At 36.4% G+C, this 18,809-nt stretch overlaps 1 protein-coding gene across 1 annotated transcript; it reads right to left on the reverse strand.

Annotated features, from left to right (window-relative positions):
• Positions 1–8,043: 8,043 nt before the first annotated feature.
• LOC114215301 (olfactory receptor 4C46-like) lies at positions 8,044–9,005 on the reverse strand. Its single transcript, XM_028111227.2, has one exon. The coding sequence runs from the start codon at positions 8,971–8,973 to the stop codon at positions 8,044–8,046; it is 930 nt and encodes a 309-aa protein (XP_027967028.1). The 5' UTR covers positions 8,974–9,005.
• Positions 9,006–18,809: the final 9,804 nt, after the last annotated feature.

The following is an 18,809-nucleotide window of genomic DNA, read 5'->3' on the forward strand; positions in this document are numbered from 1 at the left end:
CATTAATTTTATTTTTTATAGATTTTATTATTTATTTGAGAGTGAGCGAGAGAGAGAGAGATCATGAGCAGGGTGGAGGGACAGAGGGAGAGGGAGAAGCTGACTTCTGGCTGAGTGGGGAGCCTGATGTGGAACTTGATCCCCGGACACTGGGATCATGACCTGAGCCAAAGGCAGCCGCTTAACTAACTGAGCCACCCCGGTTCCCCATAAGTTGAAAATAACATCTTACATAAAGAATGCATGAAAGGGCGCCTGGGTGGCTCAGTTGGTAAAGCGACTGCCTTCGGCTCAGGTCATGATCCTGGAGTCCTGGGATCGAGTCCCGCATCGGGCTCCCTGCTCAGCAGGGAGTCTGCTTCTCCCTCTGACCCTCTTCCCTCTTGTGCTCTCTATCTCTCATTCTCTCTCTCTCTCTCAAATAAATAAATAAAATCTTAAAAAAATGCATGAAATACACCCAACCTACCAAAACTCATAGCTTAGCCTAGTCTACTATAACTGTGCTCAGAACACTTACATTTTTAGCCTACAGTTGGGCAAAGTCATAGAATACAAGACCTATTTTGTAAGAAAGCATTGCATATCTCGTGCAACTTATTAAATGGTGTACTGTTCATGAAAAAAAGAATGGCTATATGGGTACAGATTGGTTGCAAGTGTCTTGATCATTGACCCTCATGATTGCTTGGCTGACTGAGTGCTGCACCTCACTGCCCCTGCCCAGTTATCACAAGAGAGGATTGTACTGCATGTCAGCAGCTCAGGGAAAGATCCAAATTCAAAATTCAAAGTACAGTTTTTACTACATGCATATCACTTTACACCATTGTAAAGTTGGAAAAGTACAAATCAAACCATTGTAAGTTGGGGACCATCTATATATGACATTCTGGAAGAGGAAAAATTATGGAAACAGCAAAAATATCAGTCCCTAGATGCCAAGAATTAGGGAGGGGAGAGGGATGAATAGGTGGAGCACAGAGGATTTTTAGGGTAGTGAAACTGTTCCATATGTCCCTGAATATTGGATAGTGTTATGATACCTGTCAAAACCCACAGAATGTACAACACCAAGGGTGAACACTGATTTAAACTGAATTTGGGAAGATAATGTTGTGTTGTTGATTGTAACACATGTAGCACTCTGGAGGGAGAGGTTGTTCCAGTGAGGAGGACAGGGGTTATATGGGATCTCTGTAGCTTCTGCTCTGTTTTGTGGTGAAAGTAAAACTGCTCTAAAAAATAAAGTTTATTAATTACAAATACATTGCAGCACAATACTGAAATGAAGTCATCTTGTAACTAAAAAAGCTTCTTTTGAAAAAGTTTTTCTAGTGAAAATATATAATACACTAAAACCTTGCAACTTTAATGTTAAGACATTTTACTCATGTTTCATATCATTTAAAATAAGATCTCTTAAGAAACACAGCAATTGTGACAGAGAAGGAACTGGAGAGTGGAATGTTATGAGAAGGAAGGTAGTTACAATAGTGAGTTTTATATTTTATTTATTTATCTATTTATTTACTAAAGATTTTATTTATTTGAGAGAGCACACAGGAGGGTAGGGGAAGAGCAGAGGGAGAGGGAGAGTAGCAGACTCCCCTTAGATCAGGGAGCCAGACCCTGGGCTTGATCTCAGGACCCACGGATCATGATCTGAGGTGAAGGCAGAGGCTTAAGTGAATGCACCACCCAGGTGCCCTTGGAACAGCTGTAGATTAGCCACATGTGATGCAGGAGCTACAAGCATTCTGGAGGCACTGTGCAAAGAAGCATGAATAGTAGGAAAAAATAATGAGGGAGAAAAAATTAAGTAGAGTTTTTATAACAAGGAGAAACTGGACAAAGTGCCTCCTCAACAGCTACTAATAAAGAAACAAAACTATTGCAAGATTTGATTTTATGCTTTGAAAGAACATCATAAAACATTTTTCAGTCTAAAGTTTGAAAGGCCATGTACTTAAAATGATCAACTTCGTTACTAGAATACAGATCATCTTCGTGTGTAGAATGGGTAGATCAATAAAATGAGCAATATCATGTAATCAGCAATCAGATTGAAAGTCACAAATTATCAGTACACTTGAAGTCCTCTTCATAATTCTTGAAAATGACCACCTTCGGAAAGCAATCACTACTTTCATCTACAAAAATGATTAAATTTACCTAGGGTTTGAATTTGTAGAAAAATAGTAATGCAGATTATTCTCTTCAGTGACTGTTTTTCTCATTAGTATGTTCATGAGATTCATTCTTTATGTTTTATCTGTTTCCTAACTATTTTCGTTGATCTGGGGTCTCGCACTGCATGGATATGGGACAACTGATCCATTCTTTTGTTGCTAGACATTCAGGCATTTTGTATTCAAGGATATTATGAGTAGAGTTGCTCTGAATATTTTGAAACATGTCTTTTGTTGACTGTACATCATCAATTGATAGGTGCTTTTTACAAAAGATGCACCGAACTCCTAGGGCATGAAAAAATAGAAATTGAAAGCATGAAAAAGATAGAGCAGTCAAAATGCAGTAGTACTTGGTTTTTATTTTTTAAATATTTATTTTATTTATTTATTTGAAAGAGAGAGAGAAAGCACAAGGACAAGTGGCAGGCAGAGGGAGAGGCAGAAGCAGGCTCCCCGCAGAGCAGGGAGACCTATGCCAGGCTGGATCCCAGGACCCTGGGATTATGACCTGAGCTGGAGGCAGACACTTAACCAACTGAGCCACCCAGGTACGCAAAATGCAGTAGTATTTAAAGCAGCAAGATTATATATATATTTGATATTATTTTGTTATTGTATGTACTTTTAAAACACAGACCTTAAGGCAAGAACCATTATCAATTCTTAAAATCATTCAATATCGATAGAAGTTCCAACACTGAAACATTTACAAATCTGAGTGTGTATACAGGTGGAAGAATAGCGAGAAAAAGAGAATTTGATCCAAGTAAGAAGCAGCAAACTATGGATATATAAAAGACTCTGCTCATCAGCTATTGAGTGAATAGGAGTTATTTAAAAGAATTCATCCTATTTTATGCCACAGTATATTCTCAACAAGTGTCAAATTATCTGAGCCACTCAGAGGAACTTATCTAATGACAATTCAGCTAAAGTACAAAACAATAATAAAAGAATAATGGTCAATCTCAAATATATGGTAATTCAGAAACATTTTAATAAAAACTGAGTGAAAATAAATCATAATAGATTTAGAGAATAATAAAAAAATTAATACAAATACTATTTATAAAAAAGTATACCAATGTTTAGAGGGAAATCCCTAGCTTGTGTTAAAACATAAAATACATTATTACATCAATAGATGACTTGTTATCAGCTAATTGTAACTACACTTGAGCTTAGCCAAAACACTGGGTGTTGAATGTCAGTGTTGGATCACTAAATTGTACACCTGAAACTAACATTACACTGTATGTTAATTAACTTGCATTTAATAAAAATTTGAAACAAAAATAAATAAACAGAAAAAAATTAAATTTACACCTGAAACTAATATTACACTGTATGCTAACTGGAATTTAAATAAAAACTTGAAAAAAATGTCTAATTGAAACTATGCCCAAAATATTACCTATAAATATGTTAGAACAGACAACCTATTGAATTGTAAAATACTAAAAGTTATTCCTTTGGAATCAGGAAGAAGAATTGACACTTAGGATCACTAGTTCATATTAACATTATTCAATATTATACTGAAGGTGCTAACCAATTCAATAAGACAAAAAAAAAAAAAAACAAAGGAGAAAGTGATAAAGATTGTATCAACAATGAATAGAATACTATTTCTAAGGACCTTACAGAAAGTATGAGTCATAAGATAATATTCTGAACAACTCTATGCTAAATTTAAAAAGACTGACAATGCCAAGTATGTGTGAGGTTGTAGAGAAATGAGAATGCTCATATATTGTTGGTGGAAATGTAACAAAACGCCACCACTTTTGAAAACACTTTGGTAGTTTCTTAAAATGCTAACATACACTTATCACATAACTCAGCAATGCCACTCTTAGGTATCAATCCAAGGAAATGATAATCTATGTCCACACGAAGGCTTGCACATGAATGTTCCAGCTCATCATTCACTATGGCCATTACCTGGACACAATTCAAATGTCTATCAGCTAGTGAATAAGTAATACAAAATGTGGTAGATCCATACTGTGGAATACGATTCATTCTAAAGAGGAACAAACTACCGATAACACAATGTGATAAACCTCTAAAACAGTTTGGTAAAGGAAGAATTAATATTGTTTTTTTAAAAGTATCATTTTTAAAAAGTCTGTTTCTCTCCTGGTTATGCTATGTGGCTTTGCAAATGAATCAAGGGAAAAACTGATGTGTTTTTGAGATTCCCTACATCTCTGACAAAAGCTCTGCAGATTCCTTCATGTCTCAGCAGTCGCTGTCAATGTGTATAAAACTTGGATCTTCAGTTCCATCCTGTACCCAGAAATGACCATTCTCATGGTAATTGTTCTTGTTACTGCTCACCTCAGCTGAGTTTACCCCCCATTTTTAATCTCATTCCTTCTATTTCTTCCCTTAGTAGCTGTGCAGTCTCTTCAGAGAGGATTCTGTTTTCCATCTTTACTACCTTACGATGTGGAAGCACGTGTTTGCTATTTCACTCCTTCCCAACCAGAAATCTGGCATTCACATTTTTCTCTGAGCTGTAAAGGGTCTACTTGGAAAATATGAGTCCTTAGACCTGAAGAATGAAGGAAACAGCATTCTAACAGACAATTCTGATTCCATTGCTCACTCCTCAAAAACTGTGGGTAATGGCTCATTGTCCTTGGAATAAATCTAACTTTATGTAAGAACAGTGTTGTATGTAGAATTCAACATAAATTGACCAAAGCACACATTTTTTATCTTAGAATTCACAATGATGGATGGGATCAATATGTTTATGTCAGGTCAAACATGGCATAGATTCTGAACCTGTCATATTTTAATTATGAGGTTTGGACCAATTGGCTCCAAGTCCATGAGCCTTCTTGAATTAATTAATCTGCACATTTTAGATAAGCAAATGACTCAAAAGAGGTTTTACAACAATATGCCTATTAGGATGGCAAAATATGGGACACCATCACCAATTAAGGCTGGTGAGGATGTGGAGCAACAGGAACTCTCGATTATTGCTGGTAGGAAAACAAAATGGTGCAGCCATTTGGGAGAACAGTTTGTCAGTTTCTTACAAAACTAAAACAATTTAGCAATCTCACTCCTTGACATTTTTCCAGAGGAGCTGAAAACTTATGTCCACAAAAAAAGCCTGCACACGGATGTTTAAAGGCAGCTTTATTCATAATTGTCCATACAATTGGAAGCATCCAAGATGTCCTTCAGTAGGTTAGGATAGATAAACTGCAACATCAAACAGTGGAATATTAATCAGTGCCAAGAGAAATGAGCTACAGGTCATGAAAAGGTATGGAAGACCTTTTCAGTGTGTTCCCCATGGTACTTGGCATTCAGCTTTAACACAATGGTGAGACTCTTCTTGGTCTTCCCTGTCATTAACTTTCCAGTTTCCTATCTTACTAATTATACTTTTAGGAGCTCAGTGTCCAGGTTATAACCTGACACACAGTGGGGGCTCAGTAATTGATTATTGAATGAATAGATGGGCCAATAGCCACAACATATTGAAATGATTAGATCTTCTGCATACCCTTTTTCACCCACTGGACTTTGTTATGCATCCTCTCCTGCAAATCCTCTAAGGCAACACATGCCTATTCATTCCCTTTCAATTTTTGTACCCCTTTTGATGTGCTTTCATCTAGGAAATCTTCCTTGGTCTTTGTTGTGTGTCCCTCGGATGCTTTCATAGCACCCTGTGCTGCCACTCTCTTCAGAACATTTATAACATGGTTTTGTCATTTTCTGCTCCACTCTGGGTATCTCTCAGTGAATACAATGCTCTTTGCAAACAAGACCCTGCTCCCTCTCTACTCACTACTTAAAGCCCCAGCAACCATCACTGTGTCTGATATATTTTTTGGGCTCAAGAAATTTCTATGTATTAATGATTGAGGGATGGGAGGAATAAATGGAGTATATTTATCCTGGAGTTGTTTTGTTTGTTGATGGAGCCACATATTTTATAAAGCAGCATTTCATAATGAAATGTTACCAAGAAGTAAATTAACAGAGGAAAATGACATGAACAGCTCACATTCATAAGATGATGAAATCTTACTGAGAGTAGGGAGAGTATCAAGATAAGCTATTTGCAGGGGGCCTTGGTGGCTCAGTAGGTTAAGCATCTGCCTTTGTTCACGTCATGATCCCGAGGTCCTGGGATTCAGCCCCACATCATTTTCCTGCTAGGCATAGAGCCTGCTTCTCCCTCTCACTCTGCCTGACCCTCCCCCTGCTTGTGCCCTCTTTCTCTCTCTCTGTCAAATAAATAGATAAAATCTTTTAAAAATATATTTTAAAAAAAGCTATTTGGTCCAAGTAGGGGAACATACTTGCATGGTATGTTTATTCTCTAATTCCAATAAGTTCTTTGCTTAAAGAAGCAAGAAAACGTTTCTTCACTCCCTCCCCTCCCCTTTTTTTAATGCACCACAAAGGAAGTATAGACAGTTGCACTACATCAAACCCTTTGTGACACTTGTAGAAATCAGTACACTTTTAGATTAGACAGAATCTTTTTTTTAATCTTTTGATTTGTTTTTCCCTTAGTTCACAAGTTGTGTAATAATTGACTGTAGCAAATTTTCGTATGTGGTAGTATAGCTTTAATTTATCATAACTATTACTATACTGTTCTGAATTTTCTTTTGGTTTAAAAAAAAATAACAAAACCTGTTGCTTAGAAGCCATGAACTATTTTACTTTAATTCAACTTGTCAAAATTTCCTTGTTTTTAAAAATGATCATTTGGGTTCACTCAGGAAATGCATGTCAGGAAACTTGTATTATAAGTTTACTAGTTGTGATGTATCAGTAACTGCTGTTATCCCCTTTTCAAAGAAATATAATTGATTTTGAAGTTTTCTAGATAGTCACATGCTTTGTGACTAATGCAAGGAAATCAAGTCCTGTGTTGTATTTGTTCTAGTCATTTCTATTCAGGCTATATATTGTAGCTAATTTTTATTTGCAATTAATTTATTCAAACTAAGTAAATACTTTTCAAAATAGATAAAAAAAAAAGCTATTTGGTCCAAGAATCTCAGTTTCAATTTCTCATTACACTGTTTAAGCAGGAGTTAAAACAAATTGTGGTTTCTCAAAGACCTCTAGCTAGAATTCAGAGTCTGAATCAGAGAAAAGTAGGAAAAAGTCCCTTGTGTCCAGTACTATTCCTTTGCTCTACATTTTCTTGACTGTATCCATCTTACTTTATCCATTATCACTCGTTCAATATTTATTGTGCCCCAGGCATTATGCTGTTTTGTAGAAAATATATTTAACAAGTAATCAAGTACTCTGTGGAGTCTGACTTTATTTAAAAAATAGAAATTCCTCTCAAATAATAAGATATTCATTTATTTGAGTCATCATTCTTTCTGATGGGTTAGCAGCCAAAGATGGGTAACAGGAGCAATACAAAATGACTCTGAAGTCTACAAGGAAATTTTGAAACTTGGGGTAATCTTTATTACCCACAGATGTTAAATGGCTCTTTGCTTTTATAACCCTATAGTCATTTTATACCATAATTTTAAAGGCAACATGTTGTCATCAACACTGTTGTATTAAAATGAGCAGAATTCTTAATAAGATATGTTAGAATTCATAGGTAGGGACTGTGTGTGTGTATATATATATATGTATATATGTATATATATAGTAGCATAGTCTGCAGTTAGGTTTTCTCTTTCTCACACACATTTCTCTTCCACTCAGTGCAGAATCTATCATTCATAGCAATTTACTCTTTTCTTTATTTGGTAAGTATTCTTTGCTGAGATCATCCAAAATGTCTTTTGACCTTTGTTTCCATTGAATCAATGATGAGCTTCAAGCATATTTATCTCTCACCTGAAATAACTTGTCTACTACACAATTTCCTAATGGCATTTTTCATCTGGTCATTTCTTAAGGCATAGATTAACGGATTTAACATGGGCGTTATCAGAGTGTAGAACACTGCAACTGCTTTGTCAATAGATAAAGTAGTCGCAGGTCTCAAGTACACAAATAGGCAGGGAACAAAGAATAGGACAACCACTGTGATGTGGGAGACACAGGTGGAGAGGGCCTTGCGCCTCGCCTCCGAGCTGTGCTTCCTGAGGGAGTGCAGAATGACCACATAGGAGATGATCAAAAGGAGGAAGAGTAAGACACAAATGAAACCACTGTTGGCAGCAACAAAGAGCCCTAGAGTGTGGGTATCAATGCAGACAAGATTGAGCAAAGGGTTCAGATCACACATAAAGTGATCTATGACATTAGGGCCGCAGAAGGGTAAAGGGATGATAAAGAGGATCTGTATGGCTCCATGAAGAAAGCCTCCAACCCATGCCACTCCCATTAGCAGGCCACACACCCTCCGATTCATGATGGTCGTGTAGTGCAGTGGCTTGCAGATGGCCACATAGCGGTCATAGGCCATCACAGTGAGCAGGATGACATCAGCACCTCCAATGAAATGTTCCCCAAAGATTTGAGTTATACATGCATTGAATGTGGTGGTCTTCTTTTCACGGAGTGAATCTATGATCAGTTTAGGGTTATTGACAGAAGAATAGCAAGCATCAATGAAGGAGAGATTGGCCAGGAAAAAGTACATGGGGGACCTTAGTAATGGGCTGGTAGTGACAGTGACCACGGTGAGCACATTTGCTACTATAGAGATGATGTAGATGAACAAAAACACAACAAATATGATTTTCTGCATCTTTGGATTCTCTGTGAGCCCCAGTAGAACAAACTCTGTCACATTGTTCCTATTCACCATTGTTTCATAGTGTGATTAATTGCACTACCTGAAAAAAAAATCACTTGTGATTAATGTAACCTTGAATTTATTAAGCTTCTTCATCTAGTAAATAGAAAATATCTATTTTCTAATGATTTGTGAATTCTCATGAGGTTTTTTGAGATAGAAAATAAGTTTTGAGTTTTTTAAGATTATTTGATTTATCTCCTTGGTAAAGTTTCTGCTGAGTATGGACACGGGGAACTTTGTAAACACACAGGTGGGAGATCATTTGTGCACACTTCATCATCTGAGGTGACTAAGCCTAACATGAAGTAGTGGATCCTACACATAGTGGCAGCTAAGAAAGAAAGGGGAGGTAGTTTATGATGTAAAGGTTATGAACGCAGGGTTATGAAATTTTCCCTCTATCCTTAGGAAATGGGGATCCATGGGCAGACAGTGAGAATATAAGAGGAAAAGTGAAGAGGAATTTGAGGAAGGGGGAATAAGGGATATAATTTTAATAAAGAACTTCATGAGACATTTGCTGATTTAATCCCCCTCACAATCATGTAAAGTAATTCCAGCTATTTCTTTTATACTTATTTTATACTTTATGTAACAGAAACATAGAGAAGTTAAAGATCCTGCCAAGGGGAACCTGGGCGGCTCAGTCGGTTAAGTGGCTGCCTTCGGCTCAGGTCATGATCCCAGGATCCTGGGATCGAGCACCGCATCGGGCTCCCTGCTCAGCAGGGAGCCTGCTTCTCCCTCTCCCTCTGCCTGCCTCTCTGCCTACTTGTAACCTCTCTCTATATCTCTATCAAATAAATAAATAAATTCTTAAAAAAAAAAGATTCTGCCAAGATCATGATGCTAATTAAGGGCAGAACCAAGATTAGTTCAGAATATACTTGTTCATGTTTTTCCTCCAAATTCTTACCCATGCCCTATATTGTTACAATTAACAACAGTGAACTAGTAATCTCCTTTTTATAGGACCACAATAATTGTAACTGCTTTATTACTACTTTGGAGCCAAGTGTATATAACATAATTTCATTAGGAGACACACACACATGCACACACACACACACACACACACACACACACACTGACATGCTTGAACTCCCAATTTTCAAATAAAATGTGGTACTGTATTCATTGAAAGATCTTTTTATCTTGACTTCTCCCTCAGGCCTAGTTCTCCCTACTACAATCCATCTCCAAAGCAAACCATCTGTTAAATGTTGAAAAGGATTTCCACTGTGGTTAAGTATTTTGGTTTGAAAATCAAAAAGACCAGGTTAGAATTCTGACTTTCCCCTTGCATCTTGTTTTACCTGGAGTACCTTTCTAACACATTACATCCTTGTTTCCTCATCTATAAAGCAAGATTGATAATATCCATATCCAAGTTTTTTATGAGAATTGTTTTATGAGAATTGTCAAATATCAAATTGATATTCGAACATACTACTCCTGTGTTGTACACACAGAGGACTTTCATCTATTTTGTAACTGTGTAGGCACCTAGGATATAGGAATTATTGACATTTTGAGTGATAATTATGCAATAATTTAACTGTGCAAGAAGTTCGGGAAGAATCTTCTCCAATTGTACTTTTAAAGAAAACATACAGACTCAATTATCTGTAGCCTTTGTTACCAGAAAGAATTTTCCGTTCATGCTTGGACTACACAGCTGATGATATCTGTCTTTTATTATTCATACTTATGTCTCTTCTATGTGAGAAGTGAATTTACATTTTGTTTTCACTCTCACGTTTAGTCCAGATTATTACACTAGATGTCTCACTGCAAAAGCATGCTGTTCGGTGATGAGGAGCAGGGTCTTACAATTGGTTTCAATTCCCTGAGTTTCAAATTTTTCATCTGTCAGCTTAGGTGAATGATATTTACCAACTATCTTTTGAAGAAATGGGGCATGGATGAAATACTCTAATACTGTATTTGAGGGGACTGAAACAATGATTAATATGTATATGGGAAGTAACAATCTTGAAGATGCATCAGCAATATGTAAAACTTACCTTACAGACTTAGAAGATCTTAATGATGTTCGGAGGTGTTCAGAAATAATCCCATCTTCAAACTGACCTCCTCTCAGATAAGTAACTTTCAATATAAAAGATACAACACACCCAGTAAGAGACTATTCAAATAATTTGATATCAAAGAACAGTTTTTAAGAAAGTATTTTTATCAATCAAAATCTTCCCTTCTAGCCTAAAACCTCAAATTGTTTTTACAGAACACTTGGGATTTGAATTTAGAATGGATTATTTTGAAACACCATGGAGAAGTCATCTACAGATGGCTCTGGTCCCATAGGCAAGAAGCAAGAAGTATGGAGTAAAAACATTCTAATGTGTCATTCTAATCTTAATGAATCTTGCTCTACAAATGTGATCAACAAAAATCATTTTAACCTTGCACTGCATGGATATTTAAAGAGGTTTCCATAAAGGTTCAAGGGCTTTTGTGTTGCTACTTTCTCTCCCAGGAATTAATTATCTCCACTGACAGAAAGACTTGTCTTAGAAACCATGCTGAAGAGACATGTTTGACAAACATCCAAATTTGAATAGGGAATTGCATGCCCAGTACTTGGAACACAAACATGTCAGAATCCCCTTCCTCTAAATAAACTTCAGTTTCTAAGAAACCTGAATGTCAGGCAAATAGAAAAAATAGCATAATTCCAGTGTGGTGGCCTGTGATGTAGTTAACTTGTTGACTCATGTCACAGAGAGAATTTCTGCCTCCTTAGCAATAATAAAATTTTCTGGAGCCTACTACTGATTGCTTGAGAGCTAGAGCAGTGAGGGCATGAAATCAATGGCAGCCATTTTAAGGTTCTTGACTCCAAAAGCTGTTTTTGTTTGTTTGTTTGTTTTATCTTTGTTTGTTTTTACATTCTTCAAGAGGCAAGAAGTAAATAGAAACTTGAAAAGGTTCCCAATTAGTTATCTTTGGGATTCATGGTTCGGGCAGTATGGAATACTGGGCAACTTTAAAATTGTGGAGAGAGTTCAAAACACAAGATGAGTCCCAGTTCTTCTACATCTTTTTCAGCTGGTACTGTTTTTTCCTTTGAGTCATTCTAGGAGACCTGAAGTGATGTATTGTTGTGGTTTTAATTTGTTTTCCCTGATGACTAATAATGTTGAGCTTTTTTTTATATATTATTATTGGCCATTTGTATACCTTCTTTTGTATACTTTTGTTCAAGCTCTTTGCATAATTTAAACCTAAGGGTCTGGTTTCCTTATTACTAATTTATAAATGTTCTTTACAAAAAATACAGGTCTTTATCATATATATGTTATGTATATATACAAAATTTTCACCTAATCCATGGAGAGCCTTTTCATTTTTAAAAATGGTGTTACCTGATAAGCGCTGAGTTCTAAAACTTTGACAAATTCCAATTTTTATTTTTTTCTCATGGTTCATGATTATTGTTTTGTATCTAATAAATATCGTCTACCCCCAAGGTCAAAAGGATTTCTTCTGGAATTTCTAGGATTTAGCTTTAACATGTAGACCTCTGACTCATTTGGAGTTTATTTTTGTGTATGGTATGAGGTGAGGTTGTGGTTTAGATTTTTTTTCTCATATGGATATCCAATTGATCCAGTATAATTTGTGGAAAATCTATCCTTTCCCCATTGAATTACTTGACATCTTTGTAAAAATTCATATAACTAGGCCTATTTCTAGGCATTCTATTGGTTTCAAGGTCTCAGTGTTTATCCCTAAGCCAATACCACACAGCACTGATTATGAGTTTTACAGCAATTCTTGAATTTAAGTAGAGCAAGCATCCAAATATGTAGTGTGTGTGTTTGTTTGTTTGTTTTTTCTTTGAAAATGATTTAATCTTCAAGATTCTTTTAAATTTGTGTATTACTATATAAATTTCAGAATAGAATTGATAATTTCTTTAAAAATACTGTTGAGATTGTTATTGGAATTGTACTGAAAGCATAGAAATGACATGGTAAAAGTGGTGTCTTTTAATGCAATGACAAGGTATATTTCTCCATTTTTCTATTTAATTTCTATTCGCAGTGTTTTCTAGTTTTTTTAAGATTTTATTTATTTATTTGTCAGAGATAAAGAGAGGAACAAACACAAGCAGGGGAGTGGCAGACAGAGGAAGAAGCAGGCTCCCCACTGAGCAGTGAGCCCAATGTGGGGCTTAATCCCAGGACCCTGGACTCATGACCTGAGCTGAAGACAGATATTTCACTGACTGAGCCACCAAGGTGTTCCCCTAAGTTTTCATATACAGCTCTTGAATATACTTTCAAAGTATTTATTCCTGGAGCACCTGGGTGGCTCAGTTGGTAGAGCGACTAACTCTTGATTTTGGCTTGGGTCATGATCTCAGGGTCATGAGATTGAGCCCTATGGAAGGCTCCGTGCTGGGCATGGCGTCTGCTTGAGATTCTATCTCTCTAGTTCCCTATGCCTCTCCCCTCACTCTTTCTCTCTCTCTCTCTTAAAAAGAAAAAAAATTTCTCAAATTTGGTTTTAAAGGTTTTATTTATTTTGTTATTTTAGAGAGAGAGCGTGCACAAGTGGGAGGAGGGGCAGAGGGAGAGGGAGAGACAGAAAATCTCAAACAGACTCCATGCTGAGAGTGAAGCCTGTCACAGGGCTTGATCTCACAACCCCAAGATCATGAGCTTGAGCCAAAACCAAGAGTTGGATACTCAACCAATGGAGCCACTCAGGTGCCCCTCAAATTTTATGTTTGAAAATAGTATTCTACATACATTTGTTTCTAATTTTAATTTCTAATTGTTGCATTTATAGAAATATATGAGGTATTTTTTCTTTACATTGTGTCTTATGACCTTGCTAAATTAACTAATTAGGTCCGTTAGAATTTTTGTAGACCACTTAACATTTTCTACCTATATAATCATGTCATCTGCACATAAATATGTTTTTGCAATTTGTCTCTTCCTACCAATCTGTATGTCTTTATTTCTTTTTCTCATCTTATTGCAATGGCTAGAATGTTAGGGACAATGCAAAAAAGCAATGATGAGTGGACATGCTTGACTTGTTCCAATGCTAGAAAGAATTTACTATGATATAATACGTTGCTTATAGGTTTTATAGATATGCTTCTTATCAAGCTGAACAAGTACCTTTCTATTCTTCATTGTTAAAGGCTTTTTAAATCATAAATATCAATTGAAATTTATCAAATAAGTTTTACATCAATTGAAAGGACCTTGTGATTCTCTTTCATTCTCTTAACTTTGTGAATTACACTGATTTTTTTTTAGATTTTATTTATTTATTTGACAGAGAGAGACACAGCAAGAGAGGGAACACAAGCAGGGAGAGTGGGAGAGGGGAGAAGCAGGCTTCCCACTGAGCAGAAAGCCCAATGCGGGGCTCGATTCTAGGATTCCGGGATCATGACCTGAACCAAAGGCAGCCGCTTAATGACTGAACCACCCAGGCGCCCCATACACTGATTTTTTTAAATGTTAAATCAGCCTTTTATGCCTGGAATAAATTCCACATCATCATGGTCAATTATTATTTTTTAAGAAACATTGATGGATTTGGTTTACTGATATTTTGTTTAATATCTTTGGGTTTGGGTTCATAAGAGATAATTGTCATTTTTGTGTTTCAATATGACTTGGCCTTTAGGCATGCTGGCTTCCTATAATTAATTGTGTACTATTCTCTCTATTTTCTGAAAGACTTTGTGTAGAATTTGTATTATTCTTTTCAGGGTTCCATGTAGTGCCATATAAATTTTAGGACCAACTTTCCCTCTGACAAAAAAGGCTATTGATATCTTCTCAGGGATTGCATGGAATCTGTGGGTCACTTGAGGAATCTTGCTATTTTAATCATACTATAGTCTTCTAATCCATAAACATGATATGTGTTTCTATTTAATTAGGTATTCCTTAATTTCTTTCAAAAGTATTTTACACTTTTTAATATAACAGCCTTTCATTCTTCCATTAGAGAATTATTTACAAAATCTAAGATATGTAAACAAACTTACTGTCCATCAGTGGAAAATGGATAAAGAAAATGTTCATTTACCATTCTGAAAATCCTGGGGCCCTTAAGAATTGTGCAAAATCTACTCTGCTTGTGTTCCACAAGTAGAACAACAAAGGCTGGATGACAGCACATCTGTTTGCAACATGGTTTACTGAATATTTTAAACCCACTCTTGGGACCTGATGTTCAGGAAAAAAAAAAAAGATGCCTTTCCAAATATGACTGCTTATTAACAATGCACCCGGTCACCCAAGAGCTCTGATGGAGATATCCAACAAGATTCACATTTTCATGCCTGCTTACATAACATCCAGTGTTCAGCCCATTGATCAAGGAGAAGTTTTGACTTTCAAGTCTTATTATTTAAGGAACGCCTTTTGTAAACCTATAGCTGCTATAGATAGGGATTCCTTTGCTAGATCTGAAAAAAGTAAACTGAAAACCTTCTGAAAGGAATTCACCACCCCAGATGCCATTAAGAACATTTGTCATTCCTGGGAAGAGATCAAACTATTGACATTAATAAGGGTTTAGAAAGAAGTTGATTTTAACTCTCATGAATGACTTTGAGGGCTTCAGTGGCAGAAGTCAGTGCAGATGTGGTGGAAATAGCAGGAGATGGAAAATCAGAAGTGGAGCCTGAAGATGTGGCTGAATTGGCATAATCTCATGATCAAATTTTAACATATGAAGAGTTGCTTTTTTGGAAGAGCAAAGAAAGTGGTTTCTTGAGATGGAATCTAGTCCTGAGGAAGATGCTGTGAAGATTGTTGAAATGACAACAAAGGATTTAGAATAGTGCATAAAATTGGTAGATAAAGCACTACCAGTATTTGAGAGGATTGACTTCAGTTTTGAAAGAAGGTCTCCTGTGCGTAAAAGGCTGTCAAACAGTATCTCATGCTACAGAGAACACATTTGTGAAAGGAAGACTCAATCAATGCAATAAAACTCATTGTTATTTTAAGAAATTACCACAGCCACCCAAAACTTCAGCAACCACCACACTCTCCGCTCAGCAGCTATTAACATTAAGACAAGACCTTCCACCAGCAACAAGATATAACTCTCTGAAAGCTCAAATGATGGTTAGCAGCATTTAGCAATAACATATATTATATTTAAAAAAGCATTATTTTTTAATCATGCTCCACCACAATTTAGACTGCAGTATAGTATAAATATAACTTCGATACACACTGGGAAACCAAAATATTTATTGACTCACTTTATTGTGATATTCACTTTATTGCGGTGGTCTGAAACTGAATTGGCAATACCTGAATTATGCTTGCACTTTGCCAGGTTACTTAAAACACTGCCTTAGCTTTCACTTCCTGCTTGCATAAGCCCAATGGTCATTGAGTGGTAACCATATTACTGTCTTCTTTAATTTTTCTGAGTATGCATCCAGCCCTGAGCGTATAGGGATGGTCCTCTAGATTCCCTGGTATATACACCTGTAATTCTCATAGCCCTTGTTCTCACATGTATCTCCTTCCCAAGCCTCATTATTTCCAGGGTTTTCAGTCTATTTGTTGCTTTCCTTACCTTATACCTCGCATCAGGTAGTTGTGACTAGAATACTTGCCTCAAATGATTTTGATAAAATCTACCCTGCAGGCCTCTCCAGCCCTGGGAAGTCACCCAGGCAGATGAAACAAAATTAAGCCAGGGAGCCAATTCTTCATGGAGCCACCAAAAATGCAAAACATACCTTTAGGATCCTTTGAGCTCAAGGTCTGTATTGTTTCCTCTGACACCAGCAAGCCCCATGAGGAATGTGGGCCACCATCCTCATGGCTGTCACTGACCTAGGAAATAGGAAGTGGTGGATAGGTTAAAATTACATCAAAAACTAATGATGTACTGTATGGTACTAACATAACATTAAAAAAAGAAAGAAAAGAAACCTGAAAAAAAATAAAGAAAATGAACAAAAAATTCCATAATGTTCTCTCCCCCAAAATATATAAGCTTATTGCTTCATTAATCATTCCACTGGTTATTGTCACTTTTCCATTGGATTTAACAGTTCCTAAACTTTGAGAAATAGCTGGGCTATAATTTAAATAGGTAAACACATTGGCCACAGCAATTTCTTTCAAGACAGGTCTGTAAGGACACCTGGGTGGCTCAGTCGGCCTTCAGCTCAGGTCATGATCCCAAGGTTGTGGGATGGAGTCTTGAATCCAGCTCCTAGCTCAGCGGGAGCTTGCTTCTCCCTCTGCCTGCAACTCCCTCTGCTTGTGCTCTGTCTCTCTGTCTCTCTGTCTCTCTCTCTCTCTTTTTCTCTCTCTCTCTCAAATAAATAAATAAAACCTTAAAAAAAAGACACATTTCTAAAGGCAAAGGGAACAAAAGCAAAAATGAACTTTTGGGACTTCATCAAGAATAAAAACTTCTGCACAGCAAAGGAAAGAGTCAACAAAACAAGGAGGCAACCCACAGAATGGGAGAAGATATTTGCAAATGACTTTACAGATAAAGGGTTTGTATCCAAGATCTATAAAGAACTTCTCAAATTCAACACCCAAAAAACAAATGATGCAGTCAAGAAATGGGCAGAAGATATGAACAGATGCATCTCTAAAGAGAATATACAAATGGCTAACAGACACATGAAAAAATGTTCAACATCACTAGCCATCAGGGAAATTCAAATCAAAACCAAATGAGATACCATACTACAGCAGTTAGAATGGCAAAAATTAACAAGACAGGGAACAACAAATGTTGGCGAGGATGTGGAGAAAGGGGAATTCTCTTATACTGTTTTGGGAATGCAAGCTGGCACAGCCACTCTGGAAAACAGTATGGAGATTCCTCAAGATGTTAAAAATAGAGCTACCCCATGACCCAGCAATTACACTACTAGGTATTTACCCGAAAGATACAGATGTAGTGAAAATAAGGGGCATATGCACCCCAATGCTCATATCAGAAATGTCCACAATAGCCAAACTGTGGAAGCAGCTGAGATGCCCTTCAACAGATGAATGGATAAAGAAGATGTGGTTCATGTACACAATAGAATATTACTCAGCCATCAGAAAAGATGAATACCTACCAGTTGCATCAACATGATGGAACTCGAGGGGATTATGCTAAGTGAAATAAGTCAAGCAGAGAAAGACAATTATCATATGATTTCACTCATATGTGAAACATAAGGAATGGCATGGAGAACCATAAAGGAAGGGAAACTGAAAGGGAAGAAATCAGAGAGGGAAACAAACCATGAGAAGCTCTGTACTACGGAAAACACTGAGGTTACAGAAGAGAGGGGGCTGGAAGGATGGGGTAACTGGGTGATGGGTATTAAGGAGGGCATATGTTGTGATGAGCACTGGGTGTTATACATAACTAATGAATTGTTGAACACTACATCAGAAACATAATAACAAAAAATAAAGTATTAAAAAAATAAAAAATAAAAAGTACGTGTTTCTTTAGGAAAAAAAATAAATACATAAATAAATAGCTAAACAGACACCTAACATTGGCCAGGACACTCCTCTGGTATTTGTACAAGAGTAATAAAAGCATATGTACATACAAAGAATTTACACGAATGCTACTAACAGCTTTATTTGTAATAGCCAAAAACTGTAAATCATCTCAAAGTTTACTGGTAAGTAAATGAGTGAGCAAACTGTGGCACAACCAAGCAACAGAACACTACACAGCAAATTAAAGAAAATCTTGGTTACTTGATAGTTCATTATCTAATACTAGTATAAACTGTGTCTATTTTAATTACATATTAATTGAATATTGTATATTATTCTCATGGT

The sequence above is a fragment of the Eumetopias jubatus genome, unplaced genomic scaffold (assembly GCF_037043125.1).
Source record: "Eumetopias jubatus isolate StellerSeaLion01/CBP00866 unplaced genomic scaffold, mEumJub1_p1.0 scaffold_13, whole genome shotgun sequence".
Taxonomy (NCBI): Eukaryota; Metazoa; Chordata; class Mammalia; order Carnivora; family Otariidae; genus Eumetopias; species Eumetopias jubatus.

Bases quoted from the DNA above. Each gene is read 5' to 3' on its own strand.
- LOC114215301 (XM_028111227.2), bottom strand. From the start codon at position 8,973: ATGGTGAATAGGAACAATGTGACAGAGTTTGTTCTACTGGGGCTCACA.